Below are 20155 nucleotides of genomic sequence, written 5' to 3' on the forward strand. Positions count from 1 at the left end.
TTTAAACTATTGTCATTGTAGTGAGTATTTAATGTGACGCTGCACTCTGATGTTGTTGTAGAAAACATTTATTAAAAATTCTATTTAATTAAAACGTGTTGTTTATATTTATTTAAAGTTGCGCATTTTGATGTGACGTCACATTTCTCAAACCCCCCCCCCCCAATCGTCACACATCACAAATGTCTGACTCCCCCCCCCCCCTCCTAGGTGCGTGACGTCATTTATGGACGGCCCCTAACCCTAAAAAACCTGTATTGTCGATATTGGTCGTAAAAGCCTCCGACGTGTTAAAATGTCGCCTCACGAGTCTTTCTCGAAACACTTTCATGCACTTGGACAATGTGGTGGACCGTAGGTTGGTGCAACGTCTCAGATAACCGTGCCTATTCCATTCAGAAGATACTTCACGAGAAATCCCGATGAGCTATGAAGCTCTTTAATCACATGTCCAGTAGTGGCGCCCCCGAACAACCACAGCCTGCGGCGGCCCACCCAGCTCCATCGGCCCACCCGGCCCCATCGGCTCACCCAGCCCCCTCGGCTCCATCGGCTCCCTCCGTCGGCTCCCCCGGCACCCGCACAAACGGCCCCACCAGCCCCGGGAGCGCGAGCCTCAGGCGGCCATCAGTGGAGAGCACGGAGCTCCCTCAGGGCAGCAGTGGACGGAGCACGGCTCTCCCTCGGGGCAGCAGTGGAGAGAGCGCGGCTCTCCCTCAGGGCAGCAGTGGAGAGAGCGCGGCTCTCCCTTAAGCCAGCAGTGGAGAGCACGTTAAATTATATACTATTATACTATATTATACACTACACTATACACTACATTATACACTACTATTCTACATTCTACACTACTATACTATATAATACACTACTGCACTATATTATACACTACTGCACTATATTATACACTACATTACATTATACGACACTACGTTATACACTACTACACTACATTGTACACCACTACACTATACACTACTAGACTACATTATATAGTACTATACTACAATATACACTACTATACTACATTTTATACTGTTACACTACTGTACAGGGACTGCCCCGACTTACAAACGAGTTGGGTTTGCAGGAGGCTCTGTCTGTTTGCAAGTCCCAACTTTACTCCTGTCGACTGCAAAGGTATTCTACGGCATGTACGGTACTACTATACATGATACACTACTATACAAAAATATACACTACATTACTATATACTACACTGTATTATAAACTACACTACATTATATACATGCCACTGGTTCTTCACGTTCTGTAGATGCCACCGATTCTTCACGTTCTGTAGATGAAGATGCCACTGGTTCTTCACGTTCTGTAGATATAGATGTCATCTACAGAATGGGCAGTGTTGAGTCTATGAGGCAGTGTTGAGTCTATGGTGCAGTGCTGAGCCTATGGTGCAGTGTTGAGTCGATGGTGCAGTGTTGAGTCGATGGTGCAGTGTTGAGTTGATGGTGCAGTATTGAGTTAATGGTGCAGTACGCGTCACTCTGACGATTTATCTCGTGGGTCAGCAATGCTTTCACGCACATTAGGACGAGAAGGGAGTGTTCGCCAAGCCGCGATTCGGGGCAATGCGCGTTTATTTGATCGGTGAGCAAAAAAACCATCACGCAAACTCCAGTCATGCTCGCATGAGCAGAATCGGCAGCGGCTTTTGAGCGGCCATCGAACAAAGACGGCGGTCGACGCATCGCGTGGCGCTTTCAGATGCGCTGCTTATGCGGCCGTCTGGAACGCTCTTCCTTCCGATATTAGGAAGCCACTGGAGCCAAACTACGCACTTTTGAATCATCTAGATTGACAAACTAATTTGTTTAGAACTGCTTGTTGTTGTGTTTAGGTTGTTGCCCAACCCCCCCTTACCTCTGATTATCGTGGTTGGCTACGCACGGTGCAAAAGAAGTTCAACATACATACAAAGCAACTAAACTAATTTAACATTGTTTTAATGGCTTGGTGAGCACTGCATGAATAGTTTAGTGCTGAACCACCAAATTCCCACTCTCGTCCATCGCATGACCGGCATTGTTCACGTATCCGTGTCTTACGTCGCAACTGTTCCTAGCCAGTAAATGCTGCTATCCAGACTACCATCCTCAACACGGCACGAAGCGCCTCGAAACTCACCGAACACCAAACTCTCACGCTCTCGTGGGTTCAGACACGGTGCTCCCTTCCCGCTCGTGGCGCGGCTCGACAAATCTCGCGGTTTCGACCGCGAGATTCCTGCTGGACAGCGTCGTGACTGCACTGCTCGCGGTGACGACGCTGCTGCGGAACAAACATGGCGCCGTCTCTTCTCGCCCCATCTCGTCTCCCCCCGTCTCGTCTCCAGTGGTGTGTACTGTGTGCGGATACCACGAGTACACTACTGTGTGCGGATACCACGTGTACAGTATTTATTTCTTTAATTCTCTACATTTAACGAACAATTTAGATTTTTGTACTTAACAAAATACTTTTTGGTGTGTGTTGGGTCGACGCAGGGTAACAACGTAACAACAAAGGTAGGTCCGTGGGTGTCCGTACTACGCTGAGCGCCAAACCAAACCGCAGTATTCCCCCCCCCCCCCCATGTAACGTCGGTCCGAGTTTGCAGATGATCGCGGATTTGTCGATCGCAGTTCTAATTTTCAATAAAACGTAGCACCCCCGCCGTGGTGGGCGAGGGTTTCCTGTACCGCTTTCCTTTCACCCGCACTCGGTTCAAGCAGAAAAGACCTCCACCGCCGCACCTCCGGTTAGCTACGTACGGTGGTGTGCGAAAGAAGTTCAACGTACACACACAAGCATACGTAACAATTCAACCGCAATGCAGTTGACGGTTCCTCCTTCCATGCTGATTTAAAAGTTCCTGACTCTTTGCCATTCGTGCTGCGCATTGTCCGCGGTGCATTGTGGGTTGGGCTACCGTGTGCCCGCCCGCTCCACACCACCGCGATTTTGCTTTCGCGCGCCGTGTTGGAATTTTTTTTTTGGTGGGAAAGCATCTACCGCTGTCAAGTGAAGGAGCAGTCCTGCGTGGTGGAATTCGGCCTCTTGAAAGTGTAACTGGGATTCCATTTAACACGTAGCAGCAGGAGGCTTTCGCAATCAATGTTATCCATTATGGAGGTTTTTGGGTTTAGATCGCGTAAATGTGTCGTTAAACCCGCCACCACCCGACAGCCAATTAGGTAAGGGGTTAACCCCTTCCCCCCCTACACCACCTCTAGCCTTTGCACCTGATTGGCTAACAAGTGAAAACATCACATGTATCCCTCTATTTAAGAGCGAAGCAGGAGGAGGATTTTATCCGCAACTCTGTTGCAATCGCCCGATGATGCCGGTTGTTGTTGTAATTACTGGAGAAACATCACGGCTACTCGAATTGTAAATGTTGCAGTGGGTTTACTCTCCAACACACAGCAACCGGTTAGTGCTGAACTAGTAACTAATTGGCGCCACGTTTTGTTTACGTTACAAACCCCTTAACTTAATTGGCTGTGTGGGGGGTGGCGGGTTTAACGACACATTTATACTTACGCGCTATGCCCCAAAAACCTCTGTAATGGGATTCCATTGATGCAAGCAGGTTTCCCAGATGACTCAAAGGTATATTTGATAAATAAACACCAGAGTGTGATGAATATGTGGTAAGAATGTGCATGGGAACACGATTACATCTGATTATGGATGAATTCAACCAAAAACGGGCGATAGCAGCCAAGCGTCCAGTGGCCGTCAAGCCAAGGAGTTTAAAGCAACGCCTCTGAACGTTAAACGGCCCACGCTCAGCTTCAAGACTCGTAGTGATTAAGACACTTGATGTGAAAGTTGAGGTTCGAAGGGTCCGCAAAGTTCCTCCCGCACACGAAGCACTTGTACGGCTTCTGCACGTTGTGCGTCTTCGTGTGCTTGTCGCGGGCCGACAGGCTCACGAAGCTCTTCTCGCAGATCGGGCACTGGTGCGGCTTCTCGCCCGTGTGGGTCATCATGTGGATCTTCAGCGCCGACAGGTGTACGAACTCCTTCTCGCACAGGGCGCACCTGTGCGACTTCCTGTCCGAGTGGGTCCTCATGTGACTCTTGAGGGTCGAAAAATGCGTGAAGGTCTTCGCGCACAGGTCGCACTTGTGTGGCTTCTCGCCCGTGTGGGTCTTCATGTGGATGTTGAGTGTGGATATCTGCTTGAAGTCCTTCCCGCATACGGAGCACTTGTGCGGCTTCTCTCCCGTGTGGCCCATCATGTGATTCTTAAGTGACTTCGACTCGATGAAGTCCTTGCCGCACGTGGGGCACCGGTGGGGCTTCACGCCCATGTGGATCTTAGTGTGGCTCCTGAGGTTGGAGATACGCGCGAAGGTCTTCCCGCACGTTGCGCACTCGTGCGGCTTTTCGCCCGTATGGATCAGAAGATGGCTCTTGAGCGTCGACGAGTCCGTGAAGGTCTTGCCGCACACCGAGCACATGTACGGCTTCTCGTCCGTGTGCTTCATCATGTGCCTCTTGAGGGCGAACGACTCAATGAATCCCTTTTCGCACAGCGAGCACCGATACGGCTTCTCCCCCGTGTGGATCATCGCGTGGCTCTTGAGGGCCGATGACTTTCGGAAACCCTTCCCACACACGGAGCACTCGAGGGGCCGCTCACCGGTGTGCGTCATCGTGTGGCTCTTGAGGCGCGACAAGCAGGAGAATCCCTTGCCGCACAGGGAGCACCGGTGGGACATCTTCTCGTCGCGGGCCTTCTGGTCGATCGGTGAATTCTTACGACTGCTGTCGTCCTCCAGGACCACCTCAATCTCGGCCACTTCCGACGAAATCACCCCATCTCTCTGTGAGCTCCGTGGCCCTCTCCGAAGCCTCCCTTTGGAACCGCCGGCCTCGAAGGTTTCCTCCTCATCGTGGTCGTCATCATCCCCCTCGTCGGAATGAAGGTCTCGCTCATCGGATTTAAGATCCTCATCCTCACTACTAAGGTCCTCTCCTTCGGACTCAGAGTCTTCTTCTTTCAAACGAATGTCGGATTCTTCCTGACCTAGAAGGCGAAACGTTGAGAGTTGAGCCTCAGTGCGAAGTCACACACGGGACAACGTCGGCTCGTGATGCGTACGCAGCAGAGGGAATGCTAAGAGATGGACAAGCAAGCTAATGTTCAGATGATTTTTAAATTATTAGTATTTAGAGTATTACAACCGACAAAGGATTTAAAATCATGAAGTAGATGGGGGACAGTCGAGTCTCATCACCGTAATCTTAGCAGGAGACAAAGACACTTACTATCATCGGTGTCTTCACTCTTAACTTTCACCCGTGGGCACGTCTCATTTCTCGGCTTTTCTTGACCCGCTTTCCCGTCGCGTGGCTCGACCGGCAAAGAGGCTGCCATCTCATCTGCCCAAAATAAGAGCACAGCAGAACTACTGGACATCTGTGAACACTACTGGACATCCGTGAACACTACTGGACATCCGTGAACACTAATGGACATCCGTGAACACGACTGGACATCCGTGAACACTATTGGACATCCGTGAACACTATTGGACATCTGTGAACACGACGGACATCCGTGAACACTACTGGACATCTGTGAAAACTACTGGACATCCGTGAACAATATTGGACATCCGTGAAAAAGAGCTTTATAGCAAGGAGAGACTTGTAATTTATATGACTACATTACCCCACCCCCCTTCTTCTCTGGTCTTCGCACCTGATAGGCTCACCACAGTGATGATGACACCACTTTTACTCCCCCTCCAAGGCCGGAAGACTTCTTCACAATTGATGGCTAATCACCAACGAAACGTCACCAGCTACTCGAATGCGTAAATGTTGCTGCGGGTTTAACTCTCCAAACACACAACACAACCAGTTTAGTGCTGAACTAAGTAACTAATCAGCCACGTGTTGTTTCGGTGACACCCCCCCCCCCCTCACTGATTGGTCATGTCGGGTGGTGGTGGTGGTGATGGTGGGTTTAACGACACAACGTTTATATCCACACGATCTAACTGAAACAACAAAACGCCCAAACGTTTATTATGGATATTGGTCGCAAAAGCCCACGACTACCACTACGACTACTACTACTACGCGTTAAACTGACTCAATGCTAATGCCGCCTGCTCGCCCCGCGACTTTGCAGCCTGAAGGGAAAAGTGCGGGGAAGAAATCGCTCACCGGCGGCGGCATGAACATCCTCGCGCTGAGCATCTCCTCCAAGGGACAGCGTCTCACGGCCGGGGTCCCCTCCAGCGTCTCGCCCGACGGGCGACTGCCCCTCCTCGGACGACGGAGCCTCGGACATACCCTCGTCGCTGACCGTGATGCAGAACGTGAAGAACCAGTGGCATCTACATCTGGAAAACATGAAGAACCAGTAGCATCTACATCTGCAGAACGTGAAGAACCAGTGGCATCTACATTTGCAGAACATGAAGAACCAGTGGCATCTACAACTGCAGAACACGAAGAAGCAGTGGCATCTACATCTACAGAACGTGAAGAACCAGTGGCATCTACGTCTGCAGAATGTGAAGAACCAGTGGCATCTACATCTACAGAACATTAAGAACCAGTGGCATCTACATCTACAGAACATGAAGAACCAGTGGCATCTACATCTTAAAAACGTGAAGAAGCAGTGGAATCTACGTCTACAGAACATGAAGAAGCAGTGGCATCTACATCTGCAGAATATTTTACAACTTTTAAAGCCATTTCCCGTGTTTAGTGCATGCGCAGCACAACACGTTTGTACTTACGACCAGACAGACCACCTGCAACACAACTCGTTTGTAAGTAGAGGCAGTTCCTACAAGGTCATTGCACACGCGCACACAGAGAAAGACCCATATACGTTGAGAGTCATTTGGCTGCAGGAATAGAAGGGAGGCATGGGAGCAGATGAATAGGAGATGCAGCAGGAATCGAAGGATAGAGGAGCAGGAATAGGAGGAAGATGACGATGAGAAGCAGCAGGAAGAGGAGGACAAAGAGGAGGAGGATGAGGGAGGAATAGGGAGAAGAGGAAGAAGAAGAGGCTTTTCGCACCCGCAGAGGAGGTGGAGGAGGCTCCTCGCTCTGCCCCCACGCCGAGCGGTGGTGGGGTGAGTGTGGGGGAGGGTGAGTGTGTGGGGGGGTGGCAGCAGCAGAGAGGCGAGATACCGCAGGAGACGCTTCACTTCCTGAGCGGCAGTGGCCGTGGTGGTGCAGCTCTCTCCGCTCCAAGCCGGTTGGAGGAACAGGGGGCGGAGTCACGGGTGGGGGAGGAGCGGTACCACAAAATTGAGGGCGGGGCTAGAGATAAATGGCCTCCTTTATCAAAGGATGTGAGTGGTCGAGGGCCACGAATGAGGGGCGACGAATGAGAGGGGCGGACCCACGGAATGGGGGTGGGGCTACGAATAAAGTGGGCGGTGCCACTTATAGAAGGGGCGGGGCATCTGGTGAGAGGGGCGTGGCTACGGAAATGAGGGAGGGGATTCAGGAGGTGAGGGGTCTGAGCCGGCCATGACGAAGGGTCGTTGCCCGAAACGTCTCCCCCCCCCCCGTCAAAGTGGAGTAGTGGTGGTGGTGGTGGTGGCGGCGTTTGGAGTGCTCCGTCTTGGCTGTGCATTCACTTGCCAGTTGTAGACCCCCACCCACTCAGCCACGCTCCGCGTTCGACGTTTCGCGCTCCGCCTCTCTCCCGCGGTGTGATCCGGGAGATGTTCACTGCCTCGCGTGGTGTACAGGAGGTCGTGTGTAAGGTGTGTGTGTGTAGGTGTGTTTGAGACCAGGAAAGGCACCGGGCAGAGATGATCTCCCAAGCGAAATGCTGAGGGAGGGTGGCGTTTGTGCACAGAATGCCCTATATGACATCATAACAACAGTCCGGACCACTGGACGGGTTCCGCAGGATTTGAAGGATGCCCTGGTGGTCCCCCTCTTTAAGAAGGGGGACCGCACAGACTGTAACAACTACAGGGGCATCTCCTCAGTGTACCGGGAAAGGTCCTGGCAAGGATTATTCAACATCGCCTTGCTCGGCACGCTGAGGAGAGGCTTGCGGAGCCCCAATGCGGTTTCAGGAAAGGGCGGTCCTGTACAGATGCCATATTTTCTGTCCGTCTGCTACAGCAGAGGTGTAGGGAATTCCAACACGACCTACATCTCTGCTTTATTGACCTGGTCAAGGCCTATGATACCATCAGTAGGCCTGGGCTCTGGGTTGTTCTTCGTGCTTTCGGAGTCCCTGACCCTCTGTTCGCGATCATTAAGGGCCTTCATGATGGTGAGCGGGCCCGGGTAAAACTACGTGGCCGGGAATCCGAGCCATTCTCTGTACACCTTGGGGTGCGACAGGAATGTCCTCTGGCTCCCACATTATTTAACATCTATTTTGACCACGTAGTTCGTGAAGCCTTCAATAGCTGTACCGAGGGAATTTCCATTTGTTACAGATATAATGGGAGGCTGATCGATGCCCGGGTGTGATCAAGGGATGGCTCTCTATTGGTCAACCACGTTATGTATGCCGGTGATTTGGTAATAGCTGCTCATTCAGAGGAGGAGTTGGAGACGCTGCTGCTGAGACTGGAATGTGCCACTAAGAGGTGGGGCCTTACCATCAGCCCCACCAAAACTAAGCACCTGCCTGGGTATTTTGTACCATCGGACACTCCACCCCCACAACTACCCAATCAGTGATGGGGCAGTAGTGGAGAGAGTGGAGAGTTTCCCATACCTGGGCAGTGTGCTCATGACCGGCTCCAGTTTAACAGCAGAGGTCTCAGTCCGAATCAGTCGAGCGGCAATATCTTTCCATCGGTTGCGTAACGCTGTGTGGAAGCTACCTGGTCTGTCGCTCCGCACGAAGCTTCAGGTCTTCTCGGCCACAGTCATTCCCTCCCTTCTCTACGCTTGCGAAACGTGGACCCTCCTAATGGAGCATCTTCGCCGGTTAGAAATATTTAGGCTGTTTAACACGTAGGCTTTCGCGACCAATATTATTCATAATCAACGTTTTTAGGTTTAGATCGCGTTATTTATAAATGTGTTGTAACCCTCCACCACCCGACACGGCCAATCAGTAAAAAAGTGTCACGTTGACAAAAGACAAATTAGTTCACTGCTTTAGCCCACCGGTGTGTTGAAGCGCGAAACCACAACATTTACAATTTGAGTACGACGTTTCGCTGGTAATTGCATCCAGCATCATCGGCCAATTCGCCAGAATGGCGAGGCTCTGCTGTGTCTGAGTTAATGATGACGTCACCCTGCTGCTGCTCTATATAAGAACGGGAGACACAGCAGAGCCTCGCCATTCTGGCGAATTGGCCGATGATGCTGGATGCAATTACCAGCGAAACGTCGTACTCAAATTGTAAATGTTGTGGTTTCGCGCTTCAACACACCGGTGGGCTAAAGCAGTGAACTAATTTGTCTTTTGTCAACGTGACACTTTTTTACTGATTGGCCATGTCGGGTGGTGGAGGGTTACGACACATTTATAAATAACGCGATCTAAACCCAAAAACGTTGATTATGAATAATATTTAGGCTGGCCTGCCTACGATCCATCCTGGGTTTAACCAGGCTGGATTGTGTGAGGAGCTCACAAATCCTTAAAAGATCTGGAGCTGAGTGGACTTGCTGATGACTGACACCAGCAGTGTCAAGATCGGCCTCTGTGGAGGAGACTCGTGAAGGACGCTACTGTGCAGTTGGAGGCAGTCGCCGCCCAACAACAACGGAGGGCAGAGGAGCGACGCTCACAACGAGCTGTGTTTTAGCCGGGCAGCTAAAAAACAGCAAGTTGGCACAGTAGGGGCCACAGGTGGTGCATCGGCCACTCATCTCAGTCAGTCGACCCATGGCACCTGCTGGGTCTGCCCCGTGACCTCCTGCCAGCAGGCATTCGACACTTCACGTGGCCGCAATGTACTCGTTCACTGGCACAAGCGCCATGGTGACGTCACCGCCACTTAGTGGGTGAGTGGGTGGGTGGGTGTGTGAGTGGGTGTGTGAGTGGATAAGTGGACGAGTATGTGAGTGCATGAATGAGTGGATAAGTGGGTGGGCGAGTGTGAGCAGGTGAGTGGGTGGGTGAGTGTAACGAATTGGCATTATCTGTTTATATGACAAACCTGACTAATTGTCCGTGTCGGGTGGTGGCAGGTTTAATGATGCAGCATTTATATTTCAGCGATCTAAGAGGCCGTCCGTAAATGACGTCACGCGATTTTGGACAATTTTTGACCCCCCCCCCCTCGTCACACAGCGTCACAAAAAGTCAGACCCCCCCTCAAATATGACGTCACATAGCTCTGCCCCCCCCCCCCCCCCGACAACCATATTTCCATTTTGAAAATAAAACATGCTTCAAATCGCTTTAAACTATTGTCATTGTAGTATTTAATGTGGCGCTGCACTCTGATGTTGTTGTAGAAAACATTCATTAAAAAGGCTATATAATTAAGTAAAACGTGTTGTCTATATTTATTTAAAGTTGCGCATTTTGATGTGACGTCACATTTCTCAAACCCCCCCCCCCCCAATCGTCACACATCACGAATGTCTAACCCCAGTGTTGAGTCTAGGGTGCAGTGCTTCGTCTATGGTGCAGTGATGAGTCTATGGTGCAGTGCTGAGCCCATGGTGCAGTGCTGAGCCCATGGTGCAGTGTTGAGTCGATGGTGCAGTGTTGAGTTGATGGTGCAGTATTGAGTTGATGGTGCAGTACGCGTCACTCAGACGATTCATCTCGTGGGTCAGCAACGCTTTCACGCACATCCAGACGAGAAGGTGTTCGCCAACCCGCGATTCGGGGCAATGCGCGTTTATTTGATTGGTGAGTAAAAAAAACCATCACGCAAACTCCAGTCATGCTCGCAGGAGCAGAATCGGCGGTGGCTTTTGGGCGGCCATCGAACGAAGACGGCGGTCGACGCATCGCGTGGCACTTTCAGATGCGCTGCTTATGCGGCCGTCTGGAACGCTCTTCCTTCCGATGTTAGGAAGCCACTGGAGCCAAACTACGCACTTTTGAATCATCTAGATTGACAAACTAATTTGTTTAGAACTGCTTGTTGTTGTTGTGTTTAGGTTGTTGCCCCCCCCCCCCCTTACCTCTGATTATCGCGGTTGGCTACCGCACGGTGCGAAAGAAGTTCAACATACATACAAAGCAACTAAACTACACCATTGGAACCTCATTTGCCAGAAGAAAAAATATGATAATTGTTTTTTTACCCTTTTATCTGGCAACAAAACTGACACTTTTTTTTACAAGAAGTCATGTTTGCATAGAGCACAATACCTGCAGTCATAATGCAAACAAAAAACATAACTCTGATAATGTATGCACTGTCCTTGGAAGTTGATTGGTCCACACCCGAGACAGCTTTCCTTAGAGCCTAGTCTCACATGGTGTTGGACAAGGCGTCACCCCACCTCTAGCCTTTGCACCTGATTGGCTAACAAGTGATAACATCACATGTATCCCTCTATTTAAGAGCGCAGCAGGAGGAGGATTTTATCCGCAACTCTGTTGCTGTCGCCCGATGATGACGGTTGTTGTAATTACTGGAGAAACATCACGGCTACTCGAATTGTAAATGTTGCAGTGGGTTTACTCTCCAACACACAGCAACCGGTTAGTGCTGAATTAGTAACTAATTGGCACCACGTTTTGTTTACGTGACAAACCCCTTCACTTAATTGGCTGTCGGGGGGTGGCGGGTTTAACGACACATTTATATTTACACGCTCTGCCCCAAAAACCTCTATGATGAGATTCCATTGATGCAAGCAAGTTTCCCAGATGACTCAAAGGTATACTTGATAAATAAACACCGGAGTGGGATGAATAGGTGGTAAGAATGTGCATGGGAACACGATTAAATCTGCAGCTTCCCAATGTCAGCAACGGGCGATAGCAGCCAAGCCTCCAGTGGCCGTCAAGCCAAGGAGTTTAAAGCGACGCCTCTGAACGTTAAACGGCCCACGCTCGGCTTCAAGACTCGTAGTGATTAAGACACTTGATGTGAAAGTTGAGGTTCGAAGGGTCCGCAAAGTTCCTCCCGCACACGAAGCACTTGTACGGCTACTACACGTTGTGCGTCTTCGTGTGCTTGTCGCGGGCCGACAGGCTCACGAAGCTCTTCTCGCAGATCGGGCACTGGTGCGGCTTCTCGCCCGTGTGGGTCATCATGTGGATCTTCAGCGCTGACAGGTGTACGAACTCCTTCTCGCACAGGGCGCACCTGTGCGACTTCCTGTCCGAGTGGGTCCTCATGTGACTCTTGAGGGTCGAAAAAAGCGTGAAGGTCTTCGCGCACAGGTCGCACTTGTGTGGCTTCTCAAACGTGTGGGTCTTCATGTGGATGTTGAGTGTGGATATCTGCTTGAAGTCCTTCCCGCATACGGAGCACTTGTGTGGCTTCTCTCCCGTGTGGCCCATCATGTGATGCTTAAGTGACTTCGACTCGATGAAGTCCTTGCCGCACGTGGGGCACTGGTGGGGCTTCACGCCCGTGTGGATCTTAGTGTGGCTCCTGAGGTTGGAGATACGCGCGAAGGTCTTCCCGCACGTCGCGCACTCGTGCGGCTTCTCGCCCGTGTGGATCAGAAAGTGGCTCTTGAGCGTCGACAACTCCGTGAAGGTCTTCCCGCACACCGAGCACAAGTGCGGCTTTTCTCCCGTGTGGCCCATCATGTGATTCTTAAGTGACTTTGACTCGATGAAGTCCTTGCCGCACGTGGGGCACTGGTGGGGCTTCACGCCCGTGTGGATCTTAGTGTGGCTCCTGAGGTTGGAGATACGCGCGAAGGTCTTCCCGCACGTCGCGCACTCGTGCGGCTTCTCGCCCGTGTGGATCAGAAAGTGGCTCTTGAGCGTCGACGAGTCCGTGAAGGTCTTCCCGCACACAGAGCACATGTGCGGCTTTTCTCCCGTGTGGCCCATCATGTGATTCTTAAGTGACTTTGACTCGATGAAGTCCTTGCCGCACGTGGGGCACTGGTGGGGCTTCACGCCCGTGTGGATCTTAGCGTGGCTCCTGAGGTTGGAGATACGCGCGAAGGTCTTCCCGCACGTCGCGCACTCGTGCGGCTTCTCGCCCGTGTGGATCAGAAGGTGGCTCTTGAGCGTCGACAAGTCCGTGAAGGTCTTCCCACACACCGAGCACCAGTGCGGCCTCTCGTCTGTGTGCTTCATCATGTGCCTCTTGAGGGCAAACGACTGGATGAATCCCTTTTCGCACAGCGAGCACCGGTACGGCTTCTCCCCCGTGTGGATCATCGCGTGGCTCTTGAGGGCCGACGACTTTCGGAAACCCTTCCCGCACACGGAGCACTCGAGGGGCCGCTCTCCGGTGTGCGTTATCGTGTGGCTCTTGAGGCGCGACAGACAGGAGAATCCCTTGCCGCACAGGGAGCACCGGTGGGACATCTTCTCGTCGCGGGCCTTCTGGTCGATCGGTGAATTCTTACGACTCCTGTCGTCCTCCAGGACCACCTCAATCTCGGCCACGTCCGACGAAATCACCCCGTCTCTCCGTGAGCTCCGTGGCCCTCTCCGAAGCCTCCCTTTGGAACCGTCGGCCTCGAAGGCTTCCTCCTCATCGTGGTCGTCATCATCCCCCTCGTCGGAATGATGGTCTCGCTCATCGGATTGAAGATCCTCATCCTCACTACTAAGGTCCTCTCCTTCGGACTCAGAGTCTTCTTCTTTCAAACGAATGTCGGATTCTTCCTGACCTAGGAGGCGAAACGTTGAGAGTTGAGCCTCAGTGCGAAGTCACACATGGGACAACGTTGGCTCGTGATGCGTACGACTAAGAGATGGACAAGCAAGCTAATGTTCAGATGATTTTTAAATTATTAGTATTTAGAGTATTACAACCGACAAAGGATTTAAAATCATGAAGTAGATGGGGGACAGTCGAGTCTCATCACCGTAATCTTAGCAGGAGACAAAGACACTTACTATCATCGGTGTCTTCACTCTTAACTTTCACCCGTGGGCACGTCTCATTTCTCGGCTTTTCTTGACCCGCTTTCCCGTCGCGTGGCTCGACCGGCAAAGAGGCTGCCATCTCATCTGCCCAAAATGAGAGCACAGCAGAACTACTGGACATCTGTGAACACTACTGGACATCCGTGAACACTACTGGACATCCGTGAACACTATTGGACATCCGTGAAGACTACTGGACATCTGTGAACACGACGGACATCCGTAAACACTACTGGACATCTGTGAAAACTACTGGACATCCGTGAACAATTTTGGACATCCGTGAAAAAGAGCTTTATAGCAAGGAGAGACTTGTAATTTATATGACCCCCTTCTTCTCTGGTCTTCGCACCTGATAGGCTCACCACAGTGATGATGACACCACTTTTACTCACCCTCTAAGGCCGGAAGACTTCTTCACAATTGTTGGCTAATCGCCTGATGGAGGCTGCTGGCAGCTGCTGGCTGTTGTTGTAATCACCAACGAAACATCACCAGCTACTCGAATGCATCAATGTTGCTGCAGGTTTAACTCTCCCAACACACAACAACACAACCGGTTTAGTGCTGAACTAAGTAACTAATCGGCCACTTGTTGTTTCGGTGACACAAACCCCCCCCTTCACTGATTGGCCATGTCTGGTGGTGGTGGGTTTAACAACACAATGTTTATATCCACGCGATCTAACCGAAACAACAAAACTCCCAAACCTTTATTATGGATATTGGTCGCGTAGGCCCACGACTACCACTACGACTACTACTACTACGCGTTAAACTGACTCAATGCTAATGCTGCCTGCTCGCCCCGCAACTTTGCAGCCTGAAGGGAAAAGTGCGGGGAAGAAATCGCTCACCAGCGGCGGCATGAACATCCTCGCGCTGCACATCTCCTCCAAGGGACGGCGTCTCACGGCCGGGGTCCCCTCCAGCGTCTCGCCCAACGGGCGACTGCCCCTCCTCGGACGACGGAGCCTCGGACATGCCCTCGTCACTGACCGTGATGCAAAATGTGAAGAACCAGTGGCATCTGCAGAACATAAAGAAGCAGTGGCATCTACATCTGCAGAACATGAAGAACCAGTGGCATCTACATCTGCAGAACGTGAAGAACCAGTAGCATCTAGATCTGCAGAACATGAAGAACCAGTGGCCTCTATATCTACAAAACATGGAGAACCAGTGGCATCTACATATGCAGAACGTGAAGAACCAGTAGCATCTACATCTGCAGAACATGGAGAACCAGTGGCATCTACATCTGCAGAACGTGAAGAACCAGTGGCATCTATATCTGCAGAACACGAATAAGCAGTGGCATCAACATCTGCAGAACGTGATGAACCAGTAGCATCTACATCTACAGAACGTGAAGAACCAGTGGCATCTACATCTGCAGAACGTGAAGCAGTGGCATCTACATCTGCAGAACGTGAAGAACCAGTGGCATCTACATCTGCTGAACGTGAAGAACCAGTCACATTGACATCTGCAGAACGTGAGGAACCAGTGGAATCTACATCTACAGAACGTGAAAAACCAGTGGCATCTACATCTGCAGAACATGAAGAACCAGTGACATCTACATCTGCAGAACGTGAAGAACCAGTGGCATCTACATCTGCAGAACACGAAGAACCAGTGGCACTTACATCTACAGAACGTGAAAAACCAGTGGAATCTACATCTGCAGAACGTGAAGAACAAGTGGCATCTACATCTTCAGAACGTGAAGAACCAGTGATATCTACATATTCAGAACGTGAAGAAGCAGTGGCATCTACATCTACAGAACGTGAAGAACCAGTGGAATCTACATCTGCAGAACACGAGGAACCAGTGGCATCTACATCTACAGAACATGAGGAACCAGTGGCATCTACATCTACAGAACGTGAAGAACCAGTGGCATCTACATCTGCAGAACGTGAAGAACCAGTGGCATCTAGATCTGCAGAACACGAATAAGCAGTGGCATCAACATCTGCAGAACGTGATGAACCAGTAGCATCTACATCTACAGAACGTGAAGAACTAGTTACATCGACATCTGCAGAACGTGAGGAGCCAGTGGAATCTACATCTACAGAATGTGAAAAACCAGTGGCATCTACATCTGCAGAACGTGAAGAACCAGTGACATCTACATCTGCAGAACGTGAAGAACCAGTGGTATCTACATCTGCAGAACATGAAGAACCAGTGACATCTACATCTGCAGAACGTGAAGAACCAGTGGCATCTACATCTGCAGAACACGAAGAACCAGTGGCACTTACATCTACAGAACGTGAAAAACCAGTGGAATCTACATCTGCAGAACGCGAAGAACTAGTGGCATCTACATCATCAGAACGTGAAGAACCAGTGGTATCTACATATGCAGAACGTGAAGAAGCAGTGGCATCAACATCTGCAGAACGTGATGAACCAGTAGCATCTACATCTACAGAACGTGAAGAACCAGTGGCATCTACATCTGCAGAACGTGAAGCAGTGGCATCTACATCTGCAGAACGTGAAGAACCAGTGGCATCTACATCTGCTGAACGTGAAGAACCAGTCACATCGACATCTGCAGAACGTGAGGAACCAGTGGAATCTACATCTACAGAACGTGAAAAACCAGTGGCATCTACATCTGCAGAACGTGAAGAACCAGTGACATCTACATCTGCAGAACGTGAAGAACCAGTGGTATCTACATCTGCAGAACATGAAGAACCAGTGACATCTACATCTGCAGAACGTGAAGAACCAGTGGCATCTACATCTGCAGAACATGAAGAACCAGTGGCACTTACATCTACAGAACGTGAAAAACCAGTGGAATCTACATCTGCAGAATGTGAAGAACAAGTGGCATCTACATCTTCAGAACGTGAAGAACCAGTGATATCTACATATGCAGAACGTGAAGAAGCAGTGGCATCTACATCTACAGAACGTGAAGAACCAGTGGAATCTACATCTGCAGAACACGAGGAACCAGTGGCATCTACATCTACAGAACATGAGGAACCAGTGGCATCTACATCTACAGAACGTGAAGAACCAGTGGCATGTACATCTACAGAACGTGAACAACCAGTGGCATCTACATCTTCAAAACATGAATAACCAGTGGCATCTACATCTTAAAAACGTTAAGAAGCAGTGGCATCTACATCTGCAGAACATGAAGAACCAGTGGCATCTACATCTACAAAACGTGAAGAACCAGTGGCATCTACATCTACAAAACATGGAGAACCAGTGGCATCTACATCTACAGAACATGAACAACCAGTGGCATCTACATCTTCAAAACATGAATAACCAGTGGCATCTACATCTTAAAAACGTTAAGAAGCAGTGGCATCTACATCTGCAGAACATGAAGAACCAGTGGCATCTACATCTACAAAACATGGAGAACCAGTGGCATCTACATCTACAGAACGTGAACAACCAGTGGCATTTACATCTACAGAACGTGAACAACCAGTGGCATCTACATCTTCAAAACATGAATAACCAGTGGCATCTACATCTTAAAAACGTTAAGAAGCAGTGGCATCTACATCTGCAGAACATGAAGAACCAGTGGCATCGACATCTACAAAACATGGAGAACCAGTGGCATCTACATCTACAGAACGTGAACAACCAGTGGCATCTACATCTACAGAACGTGAAGAACTAGTTACATCGACATCTGCAGAACGTGAGGAACCAGTGGCATCTACATCTGCAGAACGTGAAGAACCAGTGGCATCTACATCTACAGAACACGAAGAACCAGTGGCATCTACATCTACAGAACGTGAAAAACCAGTGGCATCTACATCTGCAGAACGTGAAGAACCAGTGACATCTACATCTGCAGAACGTGAAGAACCAGTGGCATCTACATCTGCAGAACACGAAGAACCAGTGGCATTTACATCTACAGAACGTGAAAAACCAGTGGCATCTACATCTGCAGAACGTGAAGAACCAGTGACATCTACATCTGCAGAACGTGAAGAACCAGTGGCATCTACATCTGCAGAACACGAAGAACCGGTGGCATTTACATCTACAGAACGTGAAAAACCAGTGGAATCTACATCTGCAGAACGTGAAGAACTAGTGGCATCTACATCATCAGAACGTGAAGAACCAGTGGTATCTACATATGCAGAACGTGCAGAAGCAGTGGCATCTACATCTACAGAACGTGAAGAACCAGTGGAATCTACATCTGTAGAACACGAGGAACCAGTGGCATCTACATCTACAGAACATGAGGAACCAGTGGCATCTACATCTACAGAACGTGAAGAACCAGTGGCATGTACATCTACAGAACGTGAACAACCAGTGGCATCTACATCTTCAAAACATGAATAACCAGTGGCATCTACATCTTAAAAACGTTAAGAAGCAGTGGCATCTACATCTGCAGAACATGAAGAACCAGTGGCATCTACATCTACAAAACGTGAAGAACCAGTGGCATCTACATCTACAAAACATGGAGAACCAGTGGCATCTACATCTACAGAACATGAACAACCAGTGGCATCTACATCTTCAAAACATGAATAACCAGTGGCATCTACATCTTAAAAACGTTAAGAAGCAGTGGCATCTACATCTGCAGAACATGAAGAACCAGTGGCATCTACATCTACAAAACATGGAGAACCAGTGGCATCTACATCTACAGAACGTGAACAACCAGTGGCATTTACATCTACAGAACGTGAACAACCAGTGGCATCTACATCTTCAAAACATGAATAACCAGTGGCATCTACATCTTAAAAACGTTAAGAAGCAGTGGCATCTACATCTGCAGAATATTTTACAACTTTTAAAGCCATTTCCCGTGTTTAGTGCATGCGCAGCACAACACGTTTGTACTTACGACGAGACAGACCACCTACAACACAACTCGTTTGTAAGTAGAGGCAGTTCCTACAAGGTCATTGCACACACACACATAGAGAAAGACCCATATACGTTGAGAGTCATTTGGCTGCGGGAATAGAACAGAAGGGGGGCATGGGAGCAGATGAAGAGGAAGTGTAGCAGGAATAGAAGGATAGAGGAGCAGGAATAGGAGGAAGATGACGATGAGAAGCAGCAGGAAGAGGAGGAGGACGAAGAGGAGGAAGATGAGGATGAGGGAGGAATAGGGAGAAGAGGAAGAAGAGAAGGAGGCTTTTCGCACCCGCAGAGGATGTAGAGGAGGCTCCTCGCTCTGCCCCACGCCGAGCGGTGGTGGATGTGAGTGTGGGGGAGGGTGAGTGTGTGGGGGGGGGGCAGCAGCAGCAGAGAGGCGAGATACCGCAGGAGACGCTTCACTTGCCGAGCGGCAGTGGAGGCGGTTGGTGCAGCTCTCTCCGCTCCAAGCCGATTGGAGGATTATTTGTTTCTTTCGGTTAAGTCACGTCTAAAGATAAAATAATAAATTAAATTAAATAATAGAATACGACGTTTCGATTGCAACACAAGCAATCATCATCAGGTATAATGAAATAGCGACATAAAATCTAACCAGAAAACTATAGACAGACATATTAGCAGACAGATATCACCAAGATACATAGAGAGAGCAACACAGGTAACAGAGAGAGGTGGTCGTCTCTGTGGGGTGGCCTTAAATAGACAGAGGAGGGCGGACGCAGAGAGAGGGAGGGGGGTTAGAGAAAAAATTAGCATATCAATGAGTGGACAACAAAACGTGGTGCTGCAAGTGCGATGACACGGCAAGCAAGCCTGAAAATCAGAAGGACACACTAAAATTAAATAACCTAGTAAAATATCGAAATGTAATGTAATACAACACAGAGGGTCGATCAACACACAATTAACGCATAGCCTGGTTGATTACGTATTTCAAAGATTGCTAAGTTAGAATTTAAGTGTGAACATTCCAAAGAAAGGACACAGGCAGAGAGAACAAGTAGTCAGAGAGAGAGAAAAAAAAGAAGATAAGTTTAAAACTTCCCCGTAGAAGTGGTTCAATCTTAATTTTAGAACTTTCGTGACTGCAGGAATTATTATTTGTTTCTTTCGGTTAAGTCACGTCTAAAGATAAAATAATAAATTACCTGTGTTGCTCTCTCTATGTATCTTGGTGATATCTGTCTGCTAATATGTCTGTCTATAGTT

General features: G+C 49.5%; 1 protein-coding gene across 1 annotated transcript; it reads right to left on the reverse strand.

Annotated features, from left to right (window-relative positions):
• Positions 1–1583: 1583 nt before the first annotated feature.
• On the reverse strand, positions 1584–19288 carry LOC144737630 (uncharacterized). Its single transcript, XM_078620398.1, has 9 exons — positions 19212–19288; positions 14869–15041; positions 13982–14095; positions 12102–13752; positions 7395–7409; positions 7063–7266; positions 6190–6368; positions 5284–5397; positions 1584–5041 (listed from the first exon to the last, which is right to left on the reverse strand). The coding sequence occupies exons 2-9, from the start codon at positions 14993–14995 to the stop codon at positions 3801–3803; spliced, it is 3645 nt and encodes a 1214-aa protein (XP_078476524.1). The 5' UTR covers positions 14996–15041; positions 19212–19288; the 3' UTR covers positions 1584–3800.
• Positions 19289–20155: the final 867 nt, after the last annotated feature.

Source organism: Lampetra planeri, chromosome 72 (genome assembly GCF_965212315.1).
Source record: "Lampetra planeri chromosome 72, kcLamPlan1.2.h2, whole genome shotgun sequence".
NCBI classification, from domain to species: Eukaryota; Metazoa; Chordata; class Hyperoartia; order Petromyzontiformes; family Petromyzontidae; genus Lampetra; species Lampetra planeri.

Excerpts from the sequence above, each read along its gene's own strand:
- LOC144737630 (XM_078620398.1), bottom strand. The coding sequence starts at position 14,995 with ATGTCCGAGGCTCCGTCGTCCGAGGAGGGGCAGTCGCCCGTTGGGCGA. Across the intron at positions 14,096-14,868 it reads GGATGTTCATGCCGCCGCTG|ATGAGATGGCAGCCTCTTTG; the intron begins GTGAGCGATTTC and ends CATTTTGGGCAG. Across the intron at positions 13,753-13,981 it reads GAGTGAAGACACCGATGATA|GTCAGGAAGAATCCGACATT; the intron begins GTAAGTGTCTTT and ends TTCGCCTCCTAG.